Raw genomic sequence first — 25,136 nt, 5'->3', positions numbered from 1 at the left:
CCTTTCCAGGCGCCCCGGGGGAGGAGGGGGGGGGGGCTCCCGCCCCGCCGCCCCGAGGTGCCGCAGCCCCGCCGGTGCCGGCAGCGGCCCGGGGGCGGCCCGGCCGCCGGGGGGAGCCGCCCGGCCCCGCCGCGAACAATAGCGGCCCCGGCGCGGGGCGGTGCGGAGCGGGGCGGGCCGGGGACCGCCGCCCGCCCTCTCCCCGCCCCCCGCGCCAGAGGCACCGCCGCCGCCGCAGCCGGGTCCATGCCCGCTGGAGCCCCCGCCTGCCGCCGCCCGCAGCCCCGGCATGGACGTTAGGTTTTACCCCTCCGCCCCCACCGCCGTGGGCTCCCTGCCCGGCGCCGACCCCACTTGCCTCGGGCCGCTGGATTATTACCACTGCAACAAGGTACCGGGGCGGCGGCGGCGGCGGCGGCGGCGGGCGGGGGGGATGCGGGGGGCGGCGGTGCCCGGCGGGGCTGCCCGGGCGGCTTCGCTCGGCGCGTCCCGCAACTTCTCCGCGGGGGGAGGAAGGAAAGTGCCGGCGGCGCCCGGCTCCTGCGGGAGGGAATTTTGAAAGTGGTCTGGAAGCGGCGCGGGCAGAGCCGTCGGGGCCCCGGGCCGCCCCGGCACCGGCCCCGCCGCGCTCCCCGGCGGGGCGAGCGGAGCTGCGGGGCGGGAGGAGCCCGGGCCCGGGGCGCTGCTCGGCGGGGCGGGCTGGGAGCTGTCGCGGCCGGGAGAGAAACGCTCCGGGGCGAGCGCGGCGCTTTGGGGCTGTTTGTTTCCGTGCTCGGTTCGAGCGGGGGGCTGCTTTAACGCTTTCCCCGCGGGAGCGTTTGGCCCGAAGCGGTGTACGCGGGGCGTTTGCCGTTGTGGCTGTCGTCGGGCACTTTTGCTGTTGTTGTTTGCTGGGTTGTTTTGCGCCTCCTTGGCGAGGCTGAGGCCGCTGGCACCTCCCGAGCGGGGGCCCCGGCTCTGCCCCTCGCCTCCGGCACCCACCTGCCTGCGCGCCCCCGGCGCTGATGCTCCCGCGGAGTGCGGCCCCCAGCCCCGGGGCCCGTGCTCCCCAAGACCTGCGGTCCCCACGGCGAGGAAAGCTCCCTGCCCTGCCTTTCCCCGCTCGCCGCAGCCGCAAGGCGAAGCGCTCTCCTCTGCTAACGAGGGAGGGTTCGGCGGGGGGATGTTTGAGAGCGCCGGGGGTGCTGCGGGAAATTCCCTTCGTCCGAGGGAGGCCGAAGTGAAGGGGACGGGTGCCGTGCTTCGGGGACAGAGTTCTCCGCCAGCGTCGCCTCCCTCGCGGGTAGGTAAAGAGCGCGGGTGTTTCGGCCGCGAAGCCGTGGGAAGCAGACCCCTTTGGAGGGGGGAGCATCCCCACCAGGAGCTCCGAGACGTGACCCCGGCTGCGTCCTCCCGGGCCGAATTCGGGTAACCGCCCTGAAAAGCGTTCGTAAAGGGCGAAAGTGTTCTCCTGCGTTGGGACTGCAGCGCAGGATGCCCTCGGCTCGGCTCGCCGTTGTGATACTTCGGGATCAAACTCTTTCGAAGCAAGCAGAGGGAAACCTGCGTGGCTTCCCAGATGCAGCAAATTAATCTTTATGTATCAATATACGTGTTTAACTGCTCTCTGTCATTTGGGTTATTTATCTCTTTTTATTAAGTTGTAGCAAGCCTAATAGTTCTCATTTATTTTGAGATGCCTGATTATGCTGAAAGGAAACAACTTAAATTGATTTCTTTTGTAGCCACATACTGCTAGTTTCAAACTGTTTTATTATCATTGCCGTTGCTCTTAAAATGCTAAATATGCTCTTAAAATACTAACGAGGGACGGGTCACCTGGGAGCAGGACATCCGTGCCGCTGAAACGTCAGCTGATAAAGCGTGCAGAAGCTGAAAGTCTGGGATCATGCGAGCGTGTGCCGCCGGGAACTGCGGCAACCCCCAGATCCTGCCGGCTGTAGGAACTCGATTTTACCAAGAAGTTGTTAGATGGGAATATGATGTAGTTTGCCTTCCACTTTTCCGTGCGGGAGCTGGTGCTCGCGGTCGCGCACGCAGTGCTGCAGGCCCCTGCCGCGGGTCCGCACGGGCCCGGCATCCCCCCAGCAGCGCCCGCCTGAGCCTTGGGGTGCACGGGGCCCCACGTTGTCAGCTCATCCGTGGCCTGAATCCCTGAGATTAGTCCCGGATTAGGCGGTCGCAGTTGATCGGCGGGTCCTTGCTGCCGCACGGCGCTGCGGACGGGGGGCCGGAGGGAATCGCCTCTTCTGGGTCTCCAGCGAGCACAGCCCGGGAGAACGAGCGGTGCCTTTCGGCGCTGGTGCTGGCCAGGGTGGATGGGACGCTGGAGAGGAGCACCCCAGGTACTGACCACTGCCACCAGATGCTGCTGTTGCCACTGCTACGGAGGATCTTAAGGCAGCGGGAGGAAGAATGAAGTGACTTACCCTTTTCTGCTATTCAGGGCTCTTTTTTTTTTTTTTTTTTTTCCTTCTTTCCTGAGTTGTCAAATGTCATTTGCTTATGCACAGCGGTGCACATTTGTCTGTGGGATGAGGCTGCTGGAACAAAGCTGGAGATGAAATGGGTTGACTTTGTTTCCCCGGCCGAAGGCAGGTATAATGGTTGTAACTTCAGCATCAAAACGTGGCCCGGTGCGGAGCGGGCGGTGGTACCGCCTGCTGCCTTTGCAGACTTTGCTTCGGGGAACTTCTCCGGCCGGTGTGGGGTGGCATACGGCCAAGGATGGCCACCGGCACACTGTTACCTTGTGCTGGCTACGGAGAGCGCTGTCTGGGCACACCTGCTTCCTTGGAGCCGCATGGGACCCTCCGGGAAATTCCAAAAACTCACACCAGTCCCAGCCTCATTGCTCCTGTCCGGTGCTGGTGGCTCGGCCCACAGCTGGGCTAAGACAGTGTCTGCCTCAAAACGTTTCCACTTTAGAAAGCTACAGAGTAGGGTAGGGTGGAGGGGAAAAATCAGAAGTTCTTCCACTATCGCATGCAGGTATCCCGGATGAAATCCAGCTCCGGGAAGGACCTGGGCAAGGAGTGCTTACAGGCTCTTCGCTGTCCTCCTGCTTCACTGAATTTATGGAGGGGCTTTAAAGCCCTTCGATTTAAAGGGCTTGTTCTGTTCAGGTTCGGCTTTTTTTTCCCAGAGGGCTGCTTTGTTTATTTATTTGTTTAGGGGGGAGGCAGAGAAGCCGGGAAGGAGTGTGCAGTGTCACTGCGTATAAATAACTCGCTGAGAGCACAGCAGAGCTCTGCCCGCACGCCCATCGCCAGCGAGCTTGCCGGGGAGATGCGCTTTAGCCCAAAGCATCTTGAAATGTTAATGTAATTGTTTTGTGCACTTACTGAACATGATATTGTTACCGTGAGGTCTCTGATCTCGCCTGCGTGCTGCAGTAAGGCACAGTTTCTCTTTGTAGCAACAGAGGTGCCTAATGGGTATCAGCATGTCCATTTTTAAAAGGACAGGGGATGTTTAGAGGGGTAACGGAACGCGAGCATACGTTCAGCCGAGGCCTCCCCGGAAAGGGAGCATTTGCACCCTTTTTTCAACCGCTTCTGGAGCATACCTGTTTTCCCTCGAAGGGCTAGCCACTGGGAGGGACCAGTGGGGGGAGCAGGGGCTGGACACCCATGGGTGGAGAATGGGGTCCCTTGTGCCCCAGCAGGCAGGGTGAGAAGGAGCCTTCCCCTCTGCTAACTGCCTTTGGTGAGGAGTTTTTATGCGTTGGGTATGCTGGTGGCATCGGAGCAGGGGAAGAAGGACTCGCCATGTAAGCCAGTCCCCATTGCGGGTGACCTGCGGAGCAGCTTGCCATGGCAGGTGGGAAGAGGAGCCAACCCCAAACTTCCCGGTGCCCGGGAGCTGCTGCTTGCAGCCTGGAGGACTGATGCTCCTTGGCAGGATTTTTAGGGTTTCACTGGGCTCAGCCCAAGGTGCAGGGGCAATAAGGAGTGACACCTTCCCAGAGCCACCCAAAAGCTTCCCTAAGGGCACGCTGCAACGAGCATTTCCCACTCCGGGGTGCCGGCCCCTCGCCTCCTTCTTGTGGGCTGGATCCAGGACCTCTCCGTCATTGGGACTGCACGGAAGAAACACCACTTGTGCATCAGGTTGTGTCTGCACAGCGGCTACGAGGGACTGGGGGGATTCAGCTGAAAGTGGTACCATCTCTGCTTGGAGCCCTCGTCCAAACTGTGACACCCATCTCTGTCACTGGCCACCTGAGCCCTGCTCAAGGGAGCACCTACCTTCATTTCGGATTCCTCTCTTAAATCTGGTTCTAAAGCCACTTTTTTCTGTCCCCGCTGGCCTTTTTCCTGGGACGCTGGTAGCTGCTGCAGACCCCCTCCTGCTCCCTTGCTGGGGAAGTGGGGCTTCGTGGTGTTGTGATGGTGTTACGGGGGCGAGGCAACATGTTCCTGCTCCACGTAAGGGGATTGTCAGTCTGTGGTGGGATGTTTTCACATTCCCCCAGTTGCTTCAAGAAAATTTGGGGATTTTTCCCACTTAAACTCTAGGAAGACCCTTTGCATTTGTGTTTCACAATAAGCAAACCATAGGAAAAAAAACTGTGCAGTTTAGTAACACAGGGGCTCATTCTGCTCTTAGCAGAGCTTTAGCAACAGGATCTAATATGCTATCTGATATACCAGCATGGAAGGATTTTCCCAGATCTTAAATTATGTGGGTCCACAAAGTACAGAAAGGGGTTTTTCATTCTTAGCTCAGACAAAATTGCTTTTGCAAGGGAGGCATACGGCAGGAATCCTGCCTGAGCACAGTACCGCGTGCTCTTTCACCCAGCATATGCAGGGATGCTGTGCTGTGATGCACGAGGAATAATCCTGCTCCCTTCTCCCTACGGGCAACTGCGGGGAGTGAATTAACATCTCTCTATTCTTCCCGCAGAAAGAAATTTAAATATAAATTCTTCTTAGTTGCTTCTGGTGTATCAATGATCAGACTTGGTTAGCACGATGCTTAATTTCCACTTAGGGCAATGATTGATGAGGAGGAGGAGGAGGAGGACCCAGCCTGGGAATACCTAATCCTTGCAGAGCAAGCACACTGCTGTGACACTGGGAATGCCCATGGTCCTTGGGGATCCCCAGCAGTTAATGGGAGCTACGTGCTGGGGACCCCTGTTAACCCTGTAGCATTTCTGTAGGATTCAACAGCACTATCAAAACTTGTTTGAAATCTTTCTAATAGGGCTCCGTGGCTTTGCATCTCCAAACACACCCTGTGTCTTGCCTTTTAGGCTGATAAATTGACAAAAGCTATTTCACCAATACACCATCATAAATTATGGATAATTAAAATCTGCTAGTCATGAGATGAGTATTAATCTGCAACCAATGCTCTCTTCTTCTTTTAAGAACCCTTCAGAAATGGGATCTGAGCTGCTGGTAGGAGCCCGGGTCAATGTAGCGAATGCATTTCTGTGGAACATTCTGTTTTGTTTTGACTTTTACCATAAATTGTACATTGCAGTGATAAACACGGTCCCTTTTTCGTCGTTCCAGAACTGCTTTGCCATTCTGGAAGATAAAATATATTCTTTTCCTTTCTACTTTCTAAGCCAACTGTTTTGAAGTAGCATAAATCTTTCTTTGGAGATGGAGGATTTTGGATGGGGAACAAAGTTAGGCAAATTTTTAATTTGGGGCCCATTTTATTCTCATTTGGCAGGCAGCTCCTGTTGATTTGCAAATGTGGATTTTTTTAGGCCCTGAATATGGGCAAGGGCTTCCTCTGAAAAGTGTTTGAGCTACTCAGTGGGACAACCCGGCGTTCTGCAGAGCGATCTTCGATGGGTTGCACAGCAGAACGTTTGAAGCTCCATTTTGCCTTGGGCTTTAAGTCAGGGATTGGGAGCTTAATAATGAATGTCCATCCATTCATAGAAATTGTAGTTCTCTCTATATGTGCAGAGGGAAGGCTTTAAGCTGGTTGGTTTTGGAACAATGGAGATATTTTGAAGACTGGTCTGACTTGTATATAACAACGTGTTTGTTAGGGCCGCTTCTGAATAACCTTGTCAAGGGTCTGATCCATGAAAGCCCCTGTAGCAGAGGAGGCATCAAGACACCAAAATTCAGGATCAACGTTTTGCAAGTTTCTCTGGTTTATTTATGATGCTTCAAATAAATTATAAACGTTGACCCCTAAATCAGTGGTCCAAAGCCTATTGCGTGTTACACCGCCATAACCACAGGGTAAATCCATGAACAGCTCCGGACTTGCTCTATACATCTGAGCTTGCAACAGGCGCCAGGATCAGTTTGTGCATCCATAATGGAGAAAACATTCTCTTGATAAATTGTATTTTGCTTGTAACAGACCGGAACATCCTATAGCTTGCGTAGTGCATGGCTGCCGCTCGCTCCATGGTGGTGGGGAGAGCACCTGTAACCCTTGCCGAGCTCTTTCCGGGCCCTGCTTTTGCTAGTTGTAAGAATGGGTGCTGCCGCCTCCTTTCCTGGTGGTATTTCTGCAGCATTTGAAGAAAAATCTCTATTTTCATTCTGCCTTCACTTTGCATCTCCTTGGCGCCGGGTGCGAGAAGCAGGAGGTGAGGACTCCTCCGCTGCTGCGAACGGACCGTGGTGCTGTGGTGGGGGAGCGTTATCCCCTCTAGGTGCACAATTTTTCCCTGTTACCTTTGTGCTCATCCGTTTTTTTTTACAAAATGAGCTCTAAATGCTTTTACCATAAGTTGGGTTATATCTTTCAGTATAAATGAAGCATATAATTGTGTTTTCCTAACAGCTCTACATTAAAAATAAGTTATTGTGCCGCTAATGTGTTTTCCTTGACAATTTTCCATCCAGCGAGTGCAAGGCTTCTGTCTGAAGCTGTTGTGCACCACCTTCTCTGCCTCTTCTTTATATTTTATTCTGCATTTCTAAAGTCAGGGAAAAGTGTTAGTGTGATTCCAGCTTCGATACCATTAACTCCTAATTGGAGGTTTGAGCTCTAATGTTCCACCTTCGTGATTTTACACACACGTTTCCATATAATTAAAGCTTATATTTGGGGATGCACAGTTCAGCTGCAGGGGGGAGAAATCTTGCAACAAAACTTACTGAAACAAGCACTAATCAAACCATTCTTTAAAAAAAAAAAAAAGTGTGTCATTGAAAACAGTGTTAAATTGCCTGATTTTGCACTTATATGACCAGATTTAAATATTTTAATCATCTGCGTCCCCCCCCCGCCATTGTTTCCCTCTGGTGGTTTTGTTCTGATGGATGCCATTTCTTCTTTGAAAAATGGCATTGGAAGCTGCGTCGCCTGCAGGCGAAATCTTTGCATTATGCCACAGAATATCTCTCCTCCGCCGTAATCTTTTGCATAGATTGGTTGACCTCTGCAGATATAATTAAATCTCTTCCTGACGACTGTGCGATTTCAGTTCAGCTCTGTGGCGAATGTAACTGTTCGGTAAGTGTTAAATTAGGGCCCTGGACCAGTAATTGTCATTATGGAAAGATTATTTGAGCATCGGTTTATGCTGGTTGCCGCACGCGGCTTCTGAGGAACCTTATCTGCAGAAATCGGGTGACTCTTGGTCTGAGGCAGTTTCTTGACCTCTAATTATAGCCTGGACACAGGAGGCTGGATTGTGCGAACGTTTAAAATGTAGATATTTTAATTTTTTTTCTGTTGGTTTAAGGACCCAGCCTCTTGCTTTCATGGTGCATTTTTTTTTTTTTTTTTTCTGTGTTTCTAAGGATCTCATAACCCAGCAGGAGCTAGAAAAGGGGGGAGTCAGTACAGGGCCCTATTCCCAGGCTGGGTGGATGGTAAAACTTGCTGTGGCTCTGCCCGGAGCCTCTCCTCCCCGCTCCTGATGTGCACCTTCGCGTCCAGGCGGCTGAAGCCCCCAGCCCTGCCGAGAAGGGCAGGGCAGCCCCGCTCCACATGGGCAGCCCCAGCACCGGGCGCTCGGGGGAGACGGGGCAGCGAGCACCAGGCGTGCTGGCACGTGCCGCCCTCGCCCTGGTGACATGCCACCATCCTCTCTGTCACCCGGGTTGTATTTTCACCTGGGAGCGGGCTGCCCGTGCCCCATGGATCCTGTTCCACCTTGGCAGTGGCGAGGAGTGCTTTTTTTTTTTTTTTATCGGATTAGCTGGATCACATTAGCAGGTTTTTCTTCCCACAAAACCTACCGATGACTCAGAGTTTCCATTCTCGTCTGGACTCGTCAGGGAGGCTCCGTCCCCTTTCTCCCCGGCTGTTTGCCTGCACGCCGTGCTCTCCCTCTCCCTCTCCCCTCCAGAGAAAACCATCGTCTTCTCTTCATCTCCTTCTGCTTGCAGGGTGGAGCCGGCACTCGCCTGCGGTCAGGGCTGGGAGGTGAGGGCTGTGTTGTGGCTCTGCCATTTATCCTCTGTGTGAACTGGCCTAGGTCTCCATCTCCAGAAGCAGCAGGTCATTTTGGGGTACCCCAGGTATTTGGGGGTTATTTTTAGGAACAGTTCGAGCCATCCCGAGCACTGAGCATCTGTTGCAGGAGACCCAGGTACCTGGAGAGCTGCAAGCAGAGCCCGGAGCACCCTGAAAGGCTTCTGTATTCCAAAGACGTGGATCTCCACGTTTATACCTATCAACGACTTTCACCTTTCCAGCCTGATTTACTCAGCAGTTTATTCCCTGAGCATCTCCTCCCTCTCCCTGGGAAGGTGGCAGAGCTGTACAGCTCATTAGGAGCAATTAAGCCATTTGAAAAGCCTCAAATGCAACAGTTTTAATGTGAAGGAGGGCCCTGTGTAGGGGATGGGGCAGGTGGTGGTAACGGGGAGCTTGGCCTCACGTGGTGCTGGTCTCGCAGCAGCTCGCTGTCCGCGTGGGGAGCTGGTGGACCCCAGTCCTGTTCCCAGCAGCGGGCAGGCTGAGCTCCTTTCTCCCCCAAAAGCTGACCTCTGGGTCAGCGGTGAGCTGTTTCATTGCACCTCTACCATCACCTTTCCTTTACACCATGGGGAGGATGCAGCCAGGGTCCCGGGGACCTTCGGGGCACTGCAGCCGGGGGGAGGCCGGCATGGGCTGGCTTATCCGAAGGCTGGCTTATCCGAGTCCAGCACTGCTGCGCCCACAGAGGCGTTTGCGGGCTTCAGGTCTCCTGGCTGGTGCTGCTCGCTAGCTCTGAGTTAAAAGACTTCTTGTTCCATTGCTTACACTTACTGAACCCTAAAATAAAGGTAAATTTCTTTTTCTCTGTCAAAAAATAGCAGTTTAGATGCATTCCGTGTTTCTCATTTTTCATGGGTGCTTCTTTGAACAGTGGGTTTTTATACGGCGAGCCATCTCAGCACAGCGTGCCTGCCGTGGAAGAATGATGTATTTTTAGAGAATTAGATTTCTAGTCCCTAGCGTCAGAAGAGGGGCAGTGTGCCCCGGAGTCCTTAGTGAAAATTAAAGAAACTTTGACAGCATGGAAATTAAATTTAGGAAAACTTTAGAGGAAATTTTGTATGGAAACACGTTAATTGAATTATCTTGGTTTGTCCCAGCTTGTGCAATGGGCGCAAAAAAGTGTTTGGCTGTCATCTGAAGAAGAAAAAGCAGCAATACCGGGGGGGGGGAACATGAACCACAGAAGCTGGGGCTTGTCGTAGCACTGGGAAATATGTGTTCCTCCTGATCAGGTCCTGCTGTATTTGTCCGTGTTAAACCCAGGGAGGCAACTTTTCCCCTGATGCGTTATCTTGTCTCTAAATAGCATTCAGAGGAGAAGAAGAATGTGCTGTTAAAAATATCAAACTTTTGGGAATGGCTGGCGGACTTTACCACTGATAAGCATTGTTGATTGAAGATCAAACAGCCCTTGAAAGCAGAAGAAAAACCTTCCAGCAAGCGCCATGGCTCTAACCCTGCAGCCAGACGGTGAGGTCACGCAGGCTTCAATCTGTGTATATTTAGGAACCTGCACTGGAATTACAGTCTGGTCTCCTCTACCCCAGACGGATGTTGGCGACGTGGTGGTTTTAAACCTGATAAATCTGTTAAAGCAGAGAACAACATTTATTAGATGCCAAGAAAACCAGAGTCATGTTTTCATTATTAGGTGGTAGGTTTATATATTACACCCCCCCCCCCCCCCCCGCCCCACTTAGGATAAAGAGTCTGCCGAGGAGGAAAGGCTGCAAGTCATAAAGTGAACTGAAGACTAGTGGCATGTGTTTTTTAATTAATTGACAACCTGCATTTCTGTGTCAAGGTGGCAAATTAATTGTGGGTGGCTGTCTGTTTGCAAACCAGATAGTTCTGTCGTGGCTGTGCCAAATGGTACATGTGGAGTATTTAACCATTTGATTTAAATCAGACCAGAGTGTAGGTTTTATGAAAACTATATTAAATCAGTTTTTCCACTTAAGAGTTGGGCTTTGAAAACGGGAAAAATATTAATGAAATGGTCTTTTTAACTTCATAAGCTTGCAGCCCTTTAAGTAAGGTGGTTGGCATGTAGTGACCTTCTTTTGGGGGAGGCCAAACCCTGGTGGGAATAACAATATGTGACTTCAGTCATCTGTGGAAGTGGGGTACCAAATTTGTGTGAGAGAGCAAATGAAACAAATACATGTTTAAAATCATAAAATAGCTGAGGCTGGAAGGGACCTCTGGAAGTGTATTTAAAATAATTCCAATAGCACCTTCTGGGATTGAGATGGCAAGAGAGAAAAATATCAATATACAGCCTGCACCACCTATGAGCCATGGATTTTCTGCTCTGATACAGTGAGAGTCTCAGTGGTGACGGCTGCAATCAAATGCTAAATAGGAAGTTTGTAATAAAAAGGGCTTTAGTTAGAATTAATAAAATGTGAAATGCCTCATTCCTTGGAAAACATGCGGTATTGACTGAGATTTAGAAACACATCCTGTAGGAGCAGGGATCCAGATTGCAGGCTCCAGAGCTGGCTCCGGCATCCTTTCCCTGCATGTGTTACTATTCCTATCAGAGTGCAGGGTTTAATTTATTTTGTTATTTTGGCTGGAAAGGTCACAGTGTGCAAGTTTGAGAGGAAATTAGTGAAGAGCTGGAAACAAGGGCAGCCTCGTACAAAATTATCGTCGGCTGCTCTCACTCTTGCACCTTGCCGTGCCTCGCGTGGCAGCGGTGCCGCCCCACGCAGGCGACTTCCCTGCTCCGAGCCTGCGGGCTCTGCTGGAATCACACGAAGTCCCTTTGTCATATTCCTGCTGTGTCCAGCTGGACCAGAAGCCTGTTTTCATTTTGATGTTGATAGTATCTAAGGACTAACTTTCTGAAGGTGAGGTGCTGCACACTAAACCTATGTGATAGACCAGAACACGCCCCGTTTCAGGTGTAATTGTTGGGTCCTCTATAAGCTCCCAGAGCGGAGGCCGAGTACTGAATTTCAGGGAATATAGGCAGGATCTAAATGTAAAGATGTGATAGTCATTATCAAACTGCTTATATAGCGGGGAAATCCAAGGTTATAATGGAAACTTATTTCTGATTTGGACCAAGTTTGATTCATTTTAAGTCCTCCTATCCAGAGCTGTCCTCCACGAGCTGCGTGTGGAGCCATAGGTGCAGTTTCCATTTGCAGGAAAGCATTGCTTTAAGTTAATTGGGAAATGTAGATTTCAACATCCTCTTCTCTTGTGGAATTGTCCTATCATGGTCTGAAGCTCAAATGGAGCTTCCCATTTGCCCTCAGACTTGGAAATCTTGGGTAGCTCAGAGGCAGGAAGAGCGTGCTGCTGGATCTGGGGCTTTAGCTTGTGTCACTGTCATCGTGCCATGAGCATGGGGATGGTGCCAGCTTGGAAGGGATCCTCTACTTGGCAAAAAAAGGTCTGGAGAGCAGGCTGCCTCCTTGCTTAGCACAGTTATAGCAGGAAGGCTGCAGGACCCAGAGGTTTCTGAAGAGCTGCTATGGCTCTTCCCATCACTAGGTCACCAGGCCAGAGTTCCGAGGGACCAGACGTCCTCAGATGCTGCAAAGTAGGGCTGGTGGTTGCCGTCCTGCTCTCTGAACGTGGGCGTGCACATCACGGCTGCTCCCAGTGGCAGTGTGGCACGTACAGCAGGACGGGGGCTAGCTGGGCCACCTGAAACTGGTGGCCTCATCCCTTTGGCCAGAGCCGGAGCCACTGGAGAGGCCAAGGGGGGGATCCAGCCTTCTTTGGGGTTTCTGCTGTATTTGTTTGGGGAGAAACACAACCTCCAATACTACTAACCCAGCAACACCCAGGCTGAATCGGCGTAAAAATGACAATGTGAAGTTTGCGTGGTTGAACGTTTCCGAGCGCGATGCCTGTCGGTGCTTTGCCCGATGCAGCGGCGGAACCAGGCTCCGCGGGGCTGGCTAGCCAAGGCGATCAGTGCCTTGGGTCCTTGCCCAGGCGTCACTGAGCTCTGCAATTAGCATCCCGGGGCCGGAGGCGGCTCGGCAGGAGCTGCTCAGACCTCACAGCTTGGAGCCCTGCACGAGACGGCTTTCCCTTTGCTGCGTTTAAGTGGCGCAGGCTTGACTGGAGTGCCTTAATAAGCAGAAAGCTTAGTCTGACGGGGGTGGGAAGGAGGTGAAAAAGGAAAGCTTAATTCCCTGCTCATCTCAGCTGTGATTCAGGTTTCATTTCCCCTCGCGGAGGTTTCCCCTCTTCCTCCCTGTTGTCCAAGTGTTGCTTCTGTTGCATTTGTTATTTATTTTCTTTTTAGCCTGGGGGCTGCTGCGAGAGGTGTCTCTTTGCTCTGCCGGCTGTTCCTGATGCTTCGTTTTCCTTGCTAATACCAATTGTTTCTGCCAAAATCGTTTGGTGGTGTTATGTAAACCTAGAATCACACGCTAACGCTCTAATCCGGGTGCTCCTAAACGTGCTGGATCGGATTCGCCCCCACGCTGACTCGGCTGCCGTCAGGCACGTTATGCCGGGGTCCCCTTGGCTCAGCAGCCATCGGGGGTGGGATGCCACGGGTCACGACATCCACAGCCATCTGAGCCAATATCGCCGTTGTTGCTGGTAGTTTTAGTGGGAGGCATGAAAACACCCCGTAAGTCACTCAGGGCTGGGATTTAAGCTGTTTATAGAGTATGGTACCTGCACAGCAAAACTTGTTTTTTGGCACCGGGGTCTGTGTTTCTGCTGCAGGGTTTGCAGCAGCGTTGGTGGCTGCTACGTGCGTGGTTCTGCGCTAGCACCGAGAAGTGGCTTGCCGCATCTCTGCCCCATCACTGCCCACGGTCCGGGGCAAAGCCTGCCTGTGCAGTCCCTGTGCTCGGCGCCAGCCAGCCGATGGGATTCGAGCTCCTGCAGCATCTTCATGGAGATCCTGTGTTCCTGCAGAGGCTGCTGGATGGGCACCTCTCCTCCTACGCCAAAGAGCGTGGGCCCTCCTCTGAAGTGTGCACGCTGTCTCGGTGGCAACCGGTTGTTTACCTGGAAAGTGATATTAGCAAAGATCTTAATGAATTTCCAGGTGCTGCTTAATATGATTTGGCAGCCAGAATTATTAAAAAGAAAAACCAACAACAAAACAAACAAACAAAAAAAAAAACCCCAGAGAGATCCACCATTGCTGTGTGCCCAACCTCTTCCTCATATACTCCACTGTTTTTTGAGAGATTAAAAAGAGATTAAATCCTGCTGAGCTGGCAGGTGATGCTGATGAATGTTTGGAGGGGATTAGGGTAAATCCATTCCTCCTTCTGATTTAGCTCAAGATTTGAATTCATTGATAAAATTTGCCCAGGTTACATCTCTGAAACCTCCTCTGAGCCGGTGAGTCTGCAGAGGTCTAAACGAAGGCAGAACTTGTTTCTGGGGCAGAAAGGCTAATGAATTAACCTTTATAAGGTTGATGAATGCTTAAGATAGCTGTACATCTATTCCTGTCGCAGTCTCCAATTAATCCGCATTGCCACAGAATTAAAGGGTGCCCAGGCTGGCTCCTTGGCTGGGGGAAACTGGCCTGATGCTCCTGGTGCGCTGCAGCACGGCTGTGCGACGCTCTGCACCAACCGAGCTGCGTGTGCAGGATGCCGTGTTCATGAGTCACTTGAGTTTCAGCTAAAAAATGCCATCTCTCAGACTAGGGATGAAGTGGAATGGGTGCAGCTATGCATTGGGGTTCAGGGACTAGATCCAGCCAAAGCTGTGTTGGTGTCCTGGCCACTGTTTTTCTTCTGTGGTGGCATTGCAGTGGGTCTGGAGGTTAAAGAGGATGTACTTGGCAGCCTCCAGCAGCTGTTGGACCTTCAGGTATATTTGCATGCATCCTACGGCACAAGCACAGGGATGGCAGGACTCCAGCGCATGCTCCTTATAAGGTGCCCCAGCATCAAAAAGTTTGTCTTCAGAGGAGCATTGAGACCTGCAGCGTTGCCACTTGGGCCGAGGACCAGTGCTGTGATTCACACCAGCAATATGTAGTGCCCTGTGCTGGGCACCTTGCTGGGGCTGCAGGAGAGGGCATGGCTCTGCAGCAGTTCCAAGGATACGTTCAGCGCAAGGCTCAGCAACAGCACCGAGCAACTGTCCTGGTGGTGGGAGAAATGAGAATAGTCTTCAGGTCTTCTCCTCTGTGTTGCGCATGCTCAGATTAAGTTCTTGAGGCCCAAAAAGACCTGCTGGGAGCACAGGGGGTACAGCGGTGCAGCCTCCACCCTGGAAGAGCTTTATAAACTAGGGCAGCGCACAGCAGGGTGTTTGCTGCTGGGGATCTGCGCTGCCCATGGCATCCGCGGGAGATGACGAGGCAGAGAGAGGAAGACACTTTGTGCAAAGCGACTTTGGCGTTCTTGGCTGTCGGAGAGGAAGAGCTCACACTCGCAGCCCTGTTTGGAGCCCTTATCCTGGGACTGCTCGTGCAAGAGGGCTGCAGAGTGGCTCGGCCGTCTCGGGGTTTCATGCCACCTGCAAACCTGTGCCCCTTGGCTCTGAGTTTCCTTGCAAAGAAATAACCACTGGAGTAGTAACAGTGGTAGCTTTGGGATGCTTCAGAGAAGGTGAGCCTGTAAGCAGCAGGTATCTTCGTGCTGCTTAGCAAAGCTGACATTTAAAAATCACCTGGATGCATGTAAAGTTACGTATAGACCTTTTTGACTAAAGAGATCAAATGTGCTCATGCAAAGCCTGTCCTGGGAAGCCTGGGGCAGCTCAGAGCACGGCGGACTCAACATACGAATTCACTCGATCGCTCAATAAATTTGTGGTAACTCTGGAGGTGCAAGAGACAGCTGGTGTGTGTCTGATGTGTCTGCTCGCTTCAAAGCCCGTGAGGCTGCAGCTGCTAAGGGAATCCAGCAAAAGTTGGCCGCTGCTACGGAGCTCTTTGCTCTCTGTAATCCGATGACTTGTGTATCTCATGAAAGAGAGCGCTGTTAATGCTAGCGCAGGCCAGGTGCACTTATCCTGAGCGTGATCGGAAGTTCCAGGCTTTGTAAAACAGGACTGAAGTCAGAGATGGTCTGAACAAGTAGTACTGTGGCATGGAGGATACGAGGATCAGGCTTGCTCCCTGTGGGGCAAATCCGTTTGCTTCCTCTGAGTTACTTTGGATTTATACGGCTGTCGCAGCAAACGCAGACCCCTCCCGATCATTACAGATGCTGGTGGGATGGGTAGGAAAAATGAAGCCCACTGGTAAGTCACAGACAACTAGGAATACTTTCAAGAACATAATACTTGGGAATAATTCAGAAATTATTTTTTTTTTTCAATGGGTCATTAGAGTATACACTTGTCTAGAAAGTAGGGGCAAGGAGAGCTTGAAATTAAATATATTATTAAACAGAGCTTTCTTAACTGCCGTTAAGCAAGAGGATTTTGAGGGAAGTGTTTTCCAGTTTCTTTATGATGTTGCTGCACAAGCTGGTGTTTGCCAATGAGTGTGTCTCCTCCAAGAAGAGCAAAAAAATAAAGTTAAATTCACCATACGGTGGAGGAGAATATTTGGTATCCATTTTTTGTGATGATGGTAGTTTGTTTAAAATAAAGTTACCTTTGTATTTGCTTAGTTTAACTCTAAACAGGAAAATAATGGCTGTTGTAATGTCTCTATTAGAGGAATATTGTTTTAAAGCACTTTGGGGTTACATTAGTTGAGTGCAAAATGAATTCCTCCTCTGGAGCAAGTAAACCCCGGTGGGGCTGAATGCTGGTTGCTGACAGCTTGATGTGCAGATGTGCATCGCAGACGGGTCTCGGGGGGCCGGTTCTTGATGTAATCCTTCATGCTCCTTCTCCTCCCTCCTCCCTTCACTCACCTCAGTGACGCGGCATCTCGCCCCAGCGAATTGCTTAAAGCACTTACGTCTGAAACTGGAAGGCGCTGGGCGGCGTGGCGGGGGGCAGCAGCCCTAACCAGAGGTGGAGGGAGCCAAGAAAGCTTTAAATGTAGCCTCCTCGTACGTCAGCACATGAGTAAATAGACTTTGGTGAAATACCTTTTATTTTCTCATCTGAACACCAACTTAGACTTGCAGTTTGGGGGTCTTCTTGTTTTTCTTTTTTTCTGACTATACCTAAGTGTGACAGCACGTGATGGGATGCAGTAGGAAAGTGCTCGCTGCTGGTGCTGTGTGTGTGTCAGTAATTGCCTAAATAGCGCTTGGGCGTGTGAGGTGGCTTGCACAAAGCCCGTCTGCACGCACGGCCTGCGCGCAAAAGGCTTCTGTGCACCCAGGTCTGAGCCACGTCCAAGAGCCAGCTCACCAGAACTGCAGATGCACACGTAGAAAGTGAGCTGAGGCCTCTGAAGACTTGGCACCGGTTGGTTTTCAAGCAGCATCCAATGATGTAATATAGCAAATATTAGGAGAACAACATCTGGTAGCTCTGCTGTCTACATGCCCATTGCAAACAATTTCTCAGACCTGTGTAAATGTTCAGGTTAGTCACGTAACAGTGTGGTAAGAGACTCGCGCAGTCAAGGCCACCTGCTCGCCTCTTTTCCTTTCACATAAAATAATGAGGACATTTTTTTGTTTGGTTTTGTTTCCAGTGCAATAAGTGACGCTTTAAAAGCAGCTAAGCGCATTAGAAAGAGAAGTCAAGATCTCTTTGTGCAAAGGCGTCAAAGTTTTTATTTTAGGCTTAGTGTTGCAGTTAGTTCATTATCTCTGGATTGTAAAACACAGGTGGGGATGACCTGGGTATCCTGCTGGAGGGATTCGTTCCCCGCTGTGGACGGGAGGTGTTTTCGGTGAAGAGTGGGGTGTGGTGTGCTGCTCGTGCAGGTCCGGGCTCTGGAGCGCCCGTTCTGCAGCCCCCCAGGACGCAGGTTTCCTGCGTTGGATGTGGCGATGCCCCTTCTCTGTCCAAAAGTGAAACGGAGCTCATAGCTGGGGTGAAGCCATGAAACTGCGGGTGGTAGAAGTGCTTTGCAAACTCCAGCCCTTGCGTACGTGGCAAGGATGTGCCCATAGGATGCAAACCTCCCCGACTGCTTTGCAGGCAAGTGCATAGTGATGGCAGTGGAGAGTCCCAGCTCCGTGTGAGCAGAGGGGACAGATGAGCTCTGCTGGCTTCCTTTGTGGCTAATGTGGGTTCAAGGCTTTGTTTAAACTTAGGAGATCACAAAAATTGGGGTTGGGTATTATTGCAACTACGTGTGGTCCAACAGCTTCAAGGCCCCAGCTGAAATGGATTCTACTGGGCACTGAGCAAACACCTGGTAAAGGATGGTCCCTAAGAAAAATAGCAAAGATGGACAAAGAGTGTGTATATAAGGGAGAGAGAAATGATATTGCTACCAGAGAATTTCTTTCCAGGATTATTTTTTAGAAGAATCTCGGTGCTGCAAGTTCTGCATTACCAGCATATCTGGTACGTGGTAGCTGAGACGGGAGCACGGTCCTGCACTGTGTGCTGAGAGAGGCCGGTGTCCGACACGAGACCCGTCCTCCCTGCTGCCGGGGAAGTCGTTGTTCTTGCAAGTCATATGCTTGGTGAGATTGCTGCTGAGCTGTGGCGTCTTCTTTCACTTTGATGGGGAGTTTGCACCATGGGAAATCATCAGATGATCGTAAGAAAGTACAGGTGTGATGCAAGCGTGGTTTAAGCTCATCTTTAGCTCCAGAAGACCTCTGGAGACATAGATGCCACCAGCATCCTACAGCTATGTTATGCAGAGTCTGATGCAGCCACCAGTGGTTTGCATCAGGCTGCTGCGTTTCAGCAGCACTGACTTCAGAAGAGGCTCTAAAACAAATAGGACTGGTCAGACATCCCTGGTGGCTTGCAAAAATGGGACTTCAGACATCAAAGAATCAATTCCACCTCTGAGTTCCCTGGGCGCTATGGTCGATTAATTTGTGATGTAGTCTCCTGAAACACGAGGCACGTGGTTTATGGTTTTACCAAAATCATCAAAGCTGAAAAATTCATCAATCCTATTCCTTCCTCCCAGTGACCACACACTCGGTGAAATTTTCACATTCTTCCTTCCTCTTTTGCTCTGTGTGAAATGTCCCACCTTCTCGTACGAAACGCCGCAGAGAGCACGTGGCTGCCTGCGGTATGGGAGCCCCGGGCGCTGCTCTGAGCCATGCCAGAGCGTAGCTGCAGCTCTCCAGGCTTGTAAGATGCTCCCTGTTTAGCATGTCATCTTGTTTCTTTTCCTTTTGGAAAAGTGGGGAAAAAAATGGTAAAAGAGGAGCTCATCCACTTCCACGCTCATCTCCTTGCTACAGTGATGAGAGGGTTAATAGGAAAGGTGACCGTTGAACTGGTAACCACTGTCTGCATGGGTTTTGCCAAGTTCCTAATGCACGAACTTAGGAGCTGGAGCGAGATCCATGTTGTTGGTGAATATCATGGGTTGCATGTCTGTCCTGTGTACGTAAAAGCTGTAGTTTATGGGGGAATGATAGCGCTGATAGAGGCAATTTCCCCAATCCAACGAATGGCCAAGCGCCTACTGAGCGGTGGCATCAGAAGGGGGTCCCCTGGTCCCCAGCAGGGGCCACCACCTTGGGTTGGGGTCTCTGCATCTGCCTGGGGATGGGGGAAGCTGTGGAGGAGAGGAAGGGGTTAAAAGGAATGCAGACTGTCCAACAGGCGTAAGCCCGTAGGTGCTAAGGAAGAGAGACTTTTCTGTTGCATTGTGCTGTTTTCATTCCAAGGATTGCAAAAATCATCAACCGTGGACCGCTGCAGAGACCCCACTCCTCTGCCCCATCCACACCTGATGGGGAATTCCCCCCTGGCACAGAGGTGGTACCCAGTCTCCATCCCCGGGGCTGTGCCTTGGGCATCCCTTGACGGCAGGAAGCTTTCTCTGATACTCGGGGACTTCAGTTCACATTGTCATTTTCATTGATCTTAGGCATCAGTGGCACGTGTGAATGGGAAAAGAAGGCAATTCCAGTTTGCCCACATTTGTTAAATTTGACATAAGACTTCATTTAAAAAAAAAAAAAGAAAATCTTAAAACATGAAGCCCAAGAGATGGGTGAGTTCAAGTGCTATTAAGAGATTCCTGCTAATGCCCAGCTGTATATATTGATTCAGCTAAGAGGCAGCAGCAGCATTGCCTCATTTCTCTTGCAAGTACACCTCGTCCCTGGGCTGCGGAGCTCTGTCTCTTGGTAGCGAGGAGTATCTGGTTTCTCCCGTCTCCTCTACCTTTTCTCTTTGCTTGTCCCACCCTTGCTCCGTGAGCCCTGCCAGCTGCACGCGCGGGGACGGGAGGGAAGGTCGCCCCGAGATGTCTGGGCTTTGGTCAAGAAGCAACCCGCTGTTGGACACGGCTGGGCCCCGCAGCCCCAAAGCTCCCCGCGTTGGGGGTAAAACAGCTCCCGGCACTGCTTGTATGGGTGTCACGAGGCTGCTGCCCGAGGCCAGGGTGAGGGGCCTCGCCTGGAGGGTATTTGTTTACAGGCTTTAGTTTGATCCCTTAGCAGCTCCTACCACAGAGCCTTGATGACGGTGAGTGCTTCTCTCCACCAAGTTGCTTTTGGTGGTGAATTAAATCATTACATTATTTTTTTTCCCCCTCCAGTATTCGGTGTTCTGAGCTAAATTAGAATAGAAACCTTTTCAAACCATTCCTTTAATAAAGTATTTAGTTAATAGATGATGCATAGCTCACAAAGCTTGCAAGAATCTGACACGGGGTATCATAATATTATGATATTTAACAGCAAAACCTACTGCATTATCAACTTACCTCTATAGCATGGAGGAGGCAACAGCTGAGGCATAAAAACTAATGCTTCAGTATGACAGAGCTAAAATTGAACTTGGCAATTACCGCGTGCATGATTCGCAGTATTGTGAAGTGAAGCTACTATATAAATCAGCTCCAGTAATCATAGGGTTTAAAATTAGTCAGTTACTATTAACTCTGCCAGTGTTAGCATATGTTGAAGAATTATAAAAGTGAAAGGTATGGAATATCTGAAGTACAGGTTTAAAGTAAACCACTTGAACAAGCTCCCAGTGGGAGGATTTTAAGTTCATGCAGAAGTAAGGTTTTGGGTACTCTGACAAAGGTTTGTGGAACACATTTAATTGCACATTGCAGTCTAATCTTTTGAATGCTTAACATCCTTTAGAAAGCACCTTTTCATGTTCCCAAGACTTTCACAGTTCACAGAGGGTAGAGTGGTGATTGAATTTAATTTTTTCTCCCTTACAGAATTTTTTTTTTTTTCAGAGCAGCGCTATTCAACTAGTTTGCAGAGCTCTTCAATGCCAGGCATAGAAAAAAGGAAACAGCAGGATAATGTTTTAAAATCATTATGGGGAAGTGAAAGGCTGCTCTGAGCACAGCACAGAAATTAGCAACTGCTATGATTGCTAAATTTTTATTCAATGCAAAATTCATGGAATTTGCTGCTCTGAAAAATACGGGAGTCAAGTTATTGAATAGGATTCTAAATTATGGAGGATGCACAAATATTTCATATGGGGCACAGAGCCACATGTGTTTCTGTAGGAAAGCAGGAGCTGGAAGCAGCTCTGCTGGGGTCGGGTGGTGGCTTCGTTGGCCGGTCCTGTTCCCTCGCTCCTCTGGTTTGTGTTAACACTTTCAACTTAATTTTTGAAATAACACTGTTTCTGTCGTGGGGACGCATGGCTGTGATGAACGTGCATGGGTTTATAACCTCTGAAAGCTTTTGAAGAAGGGTGAGGACACACAGCTGACTTGCAGGGTTCACGTCCCTTGCTCCGGACTTGCTGCGTCGGGAGGACGTGTCGCCGCGCGGTTCCTCGTGGGCTTGCAGGGGCCTCGTGCTTGCGGCTTTTGTTGTCGGGGCTTTGCTGTCCGTGAGTAATTCTGGATGAGTTGCCTCCAGTGTTAGAGTGGTGGAGGAGGAGATGGCACGGTCCTCTCGGATCCCTCAACCTGGCCTGGGCTGCTGCGAGCAGCTCCCAAAGGATGCTTCTGGCACGTCATCTCATTTTGAATGCCTCAGTCCCTGGTTTCTCCCTCCCTGCATCCCCTCCGGGGAAGGTGGGATGTGCTCCGATGGAGTTTCCTAGCTGGATGCTTTTCCTGCTGGTGAATCTAGAAACGCATTTCCTTAACTTCATCCGTAGTTCAAGTTGGGCCCCCCACACCCTGCAGTCCTGCCTCACCCGGGCAGCATCCCCTGCGCTCCTGCAAGGTGGTTCCCATCCCTCTCTTTTCTCTTTCCATGGCTGGCCTTCAGATTCTAACCTAGGTCATGATGACTTTTGTGGGGTTTTTTTCCCCACTTGCCTCCTGTCCGTACCATTTTGTTTGGTTACAGCCACGTCTGCTTCCAGAATAGGCAACTTGTGTCTTGTTTCTAACTCCAGTGAAGTGGAAACGTTGCAGCAAATCTGTGCTTTAGTCTTTCTTTACTTTTAGTCCCCCCATGTGTCCTAATTATTTAGTGCAACTCATTCAACCAGTGTTTTTGAAGATGCTTGTGCCCTGGCAGGGAGAAGGATTGGATAAGACTGTCTTTTCTCTCTTTCTCTTCCCCCGCCCCCCCCCTTTCTCTCTATTACATTTTTAAATAGAAAAATAGGAGGAGTGGCATACAGCAGGGCCATGCTATGCTCCTGGTTAACGTGCAAACAGCATGCCGAAAAATGCTTTGTTAATCAAAGTGCAGCCCGATCGGATGGAGGGATGGAAAAGTTAACACCGAGGGCTGTTTGGGTGCTGCTCCGGGGCAGCGCCCGCACGTGATTACAGAGTTAGTCGCTGTACTCTGCGACGAAGATTGAAGACTGTGAAGGTCACCGTGCACAGATGAGCCTATTTGCCATCGTATTGGGGACTTCATATTTTGGAAATAGGCTCTGTTATTTGTCTCACCAGCAGCAAGGCGTTACCTTATCAGTCAGAGATAAACCTTGCTGTGTTCTGTTAAAGGATTTTGAAATATATAATTTTCAATTGGCTGACACAGGGTAAATTGCCCCCCATTCTCTCTGCCAATAACTTTAAGATTCTCGAACAATTTATCAGTACATTTAACACTTCCATTGAAACTATATTTCTGAGGTTATGGAAATGAGCTACAAATGAAAGTCACAACTCAAAAAGCAGGAAACATGCCTGTAAGCGAGGAAAAAGCTGTCACTGGCATTGTGAAGAAAGAGAGGTATAAATAGGGCATTGGGTTAGAAAGCAGGAAATCTGCGTGCTGTGGGTTTTACTTGGAATTTCTTCTGGTGACCCTAGATAAGATTGTTAACCCTTGTATCTGCAGACAGTTGTACGTGCTCATTTATGGGCTCTGTTTCTGGCTTTTGGGATTGTCTGCATGAGCTAACTGTTTGAAAGTGTAGCCGCTCCATCAATCATGGGTGTGTGGTTTTCATGCTTAGGAAGGATCGCTTTACCAAAGAGACTGGATTTCTCAATATTTCCTGTAGAGTATAATTTAGTCTTGTGGCCTGGGGAGAGACGATCTCGCAGCCAAGGGTCTGTCCTTACAGGCAGGAGAGGGGAAGGTGGGCATCACAGATACAGCGGCAATTCCTACTGCAGATGGATTTAACGCAGTCGAGGACCACAACTTCATGTTTGATTTTCTTTTTATAGAGAAGGGAAAATAAATAGCATCAATCAGAAGGGACTTTTTCTTATCTCCATGGTGGACCCAAGAAGACCCTTCCATGTGAGCCAGTGCCGTGGGTGTCCGTGCGTGCCAGTCCTTGCTCGCAGCCTGCACAGAACCGCAAGTGAAATGGCTCCAGTCGTGACACAAGGCTGTGTCCTGGGAGGAATAACCTGCCAGAAAAGGGCAGGTTTTTGCCCAAAACACACTATGGTCTTTCAGCCTCCTATAAGCACTGCTGAGTGTGTAGCATATCAGCAGAACATGATCTGGTATTAGTCACACTGTTCTATATGACTTCGTTCAAAGTCTTGTTTGGGTTTTTTTTTACAGCATACACCATATACGGCGATAGGCTGGGGGGAAACCATCGAGGTGGATAGTTGCAATGGGAAAGCCAAAGAGACGCTACAGATCATTCATTACCACTAAACGAGGCGCTGTGCAGCATCCCACTGGCGATGAGACGTGGGGATGTGCCTTACATCCTGCCCTCCGCAGCTGGGGATACAGGCGTTGGAGCGTCCAGGGGGTGTGCGTGCCAACGTGCTCCGGAGGGGATGCTGCCTCCCCTCCTGCCCACCACCATCTGGAGGGGCTTTGGACTTTGTGGTGGGGTCCCACTTCTGGGATGACCCAGCACTGCTGCACCAGCCAGCTGGGGGATGCGGCTGTGGTGAAGAGCCATCCCACCATGGCCTTTAATGACTTAAAAACCATTGGGGCAAAACCAATACCATGAGAAGAGGGCCTGGCCTCTCTGACACCGATTCTTTCGGTTCCTGGGCTGACGGCTCCAGTGCGTATGTAAGTCAGGGGATCATGTGGGTCTTTAATAAAATGACAAGTGGACATGATAGTTCTGACTGTTACAAGTTATAAATTTGGCCTAGGGAGTTATTTCAGGCTTGCGCAGTCTAAAATTGTCTCACAGCCTGAAATCACATCTCAAATAGAAATGATAACCTCCCATCTCCCCGATCCCTGCGTGCTCTATAATAAACAAATGGTGAGTTCCCCGGAGGTGTCATCCCGGCAGCAGCACAGCCGCTTCCCGGGAGCGCTGGCGTCAAGGAGCGCTTGTCTCACGGATGAGATGCAGCAATCGGGATGTTTCCCACACAGCTCATGACTCTGTAGAAGTTGGTAGTAGTAATCTTTTTTTTTTTTTTGTCTTGGCACTCTTCTCTGAAGGTTTAAAAAAAAAAAAAAAAAGTGATGAATAATTTGTGCCTGGGCAGGGGGGACTGATTAGCTCTTGCAAGCTGAATCTGAATCCTTCAGAGGAAACCATGAAGGATTACCCATGTTTCTCGTTCTTTGATGTCCCTTGTCCCCGTGCACCATCTCACTGTGAATCTCGGTGCTTTCATAGGGAGGTTCCTCGTGCCAAACCTGCAAGCTGGTGACTCAGTGCAGGGAGTAACTTTTCTGCCTTTGACTACGACTTAAACCCCCAAAAGCTGAGCATATTTGGAAAAGATTTTGCACCGCTTGCAAGGCCCTTTGCAGAAGCTGTAACCGAAATCGGTGGGGGCCGAGCAGTCGCACCCCCTCGTAAGCAAAAGCAGAATTCGTCTCGTCTCCGGAGCGCCCGAGCGTTTGCTCTGTGGGCTGTGCTGCAGCACGGCTTTTCTCTCCGTACAGGTTGTTTTGTTTCCTGTGGTGTCTGTGTTGCTGTTGAGGCAGTTCCACGAACCTCCTGTTTCTCCCAGGGCTGTTTGCATGGCAGGTGTTTGCTGTGATAAAATATTGACGGGGAGGAGGAAGGAAGGCTTCGTTCTCTCTCTATCCCTATCTCTTGTTATTTTTCAGGTGGGAGGTACAAAAAGGGCCACATCTTCATTTTCAAATCAACCAAGGTCAAGATAGAGAATCTGAAGAATTCCTAGAATTCAAATATAACTGGGTTACGGTGCAGCTTGGGATAACTCTGTTAAATCCCTGCCTCTGCTAGAAGCTGGAGCTGGATGCTGGCGGGTCTGTTTGGGCACGGATAGAGGAGCAGGGTAGAAGATGTAGTGGGCAGTGAGGTATAGCAGGATGCGTGCTGGGCGTACGGCAGCGCGGGCCTGTGCCGCTGTGCCGGGTGTCCCAGCAGCTGAG

The 25,136-nt window shown here is 50.6% G+C and overlaps 1 protein-coding gene across 1 annotated transcript in view; it reads left to right on the top strand.

The window, feature by feature from the left end:
* The first annotated feature begins 207 nt into the window (after positions 1 to 207).
* The window catches only part of TOX2 (TOX high mobility group box family member 2), a 156,470-nt gene continuing 131,541 nt past the window's right edge, over positions 208 to 25,136 (top strand). The window contains exon 1 of the mRNA XM_075517433.1: positions 208 to 391. Within this exon, the coding sequence (XP_075373548.1) occupies positions 290 to 391 (102 nt within the window). The 5' untranslated portion in view covers positions 208 to 289. The remainder of the gene's footprint in view (positions 392 to 25,136) is intronic.

This window comes from Mycteria americana, chromosome 14 (assembly GCF_035582795.1).
Source record: "Mycteria americana isolate JAX WOST 10 ecotype Jacksonville Zoo and Gardens chromosome 14, USCA_MyAme_1.0, whole genome shotgun sequence".
In the NCBI taxonomy this organism is placed as follows: Eukaryota; Metazoa; Chordata; class Aves; order Ciconiiformes; family Ciconiidae; genus Mycteria; species Mycteria americana.
The sequence above is the reverse complement of the archived record's forward strand: the minus strand, read 5'-3'. Positions and strand labels throughout refer to the sequence as shown.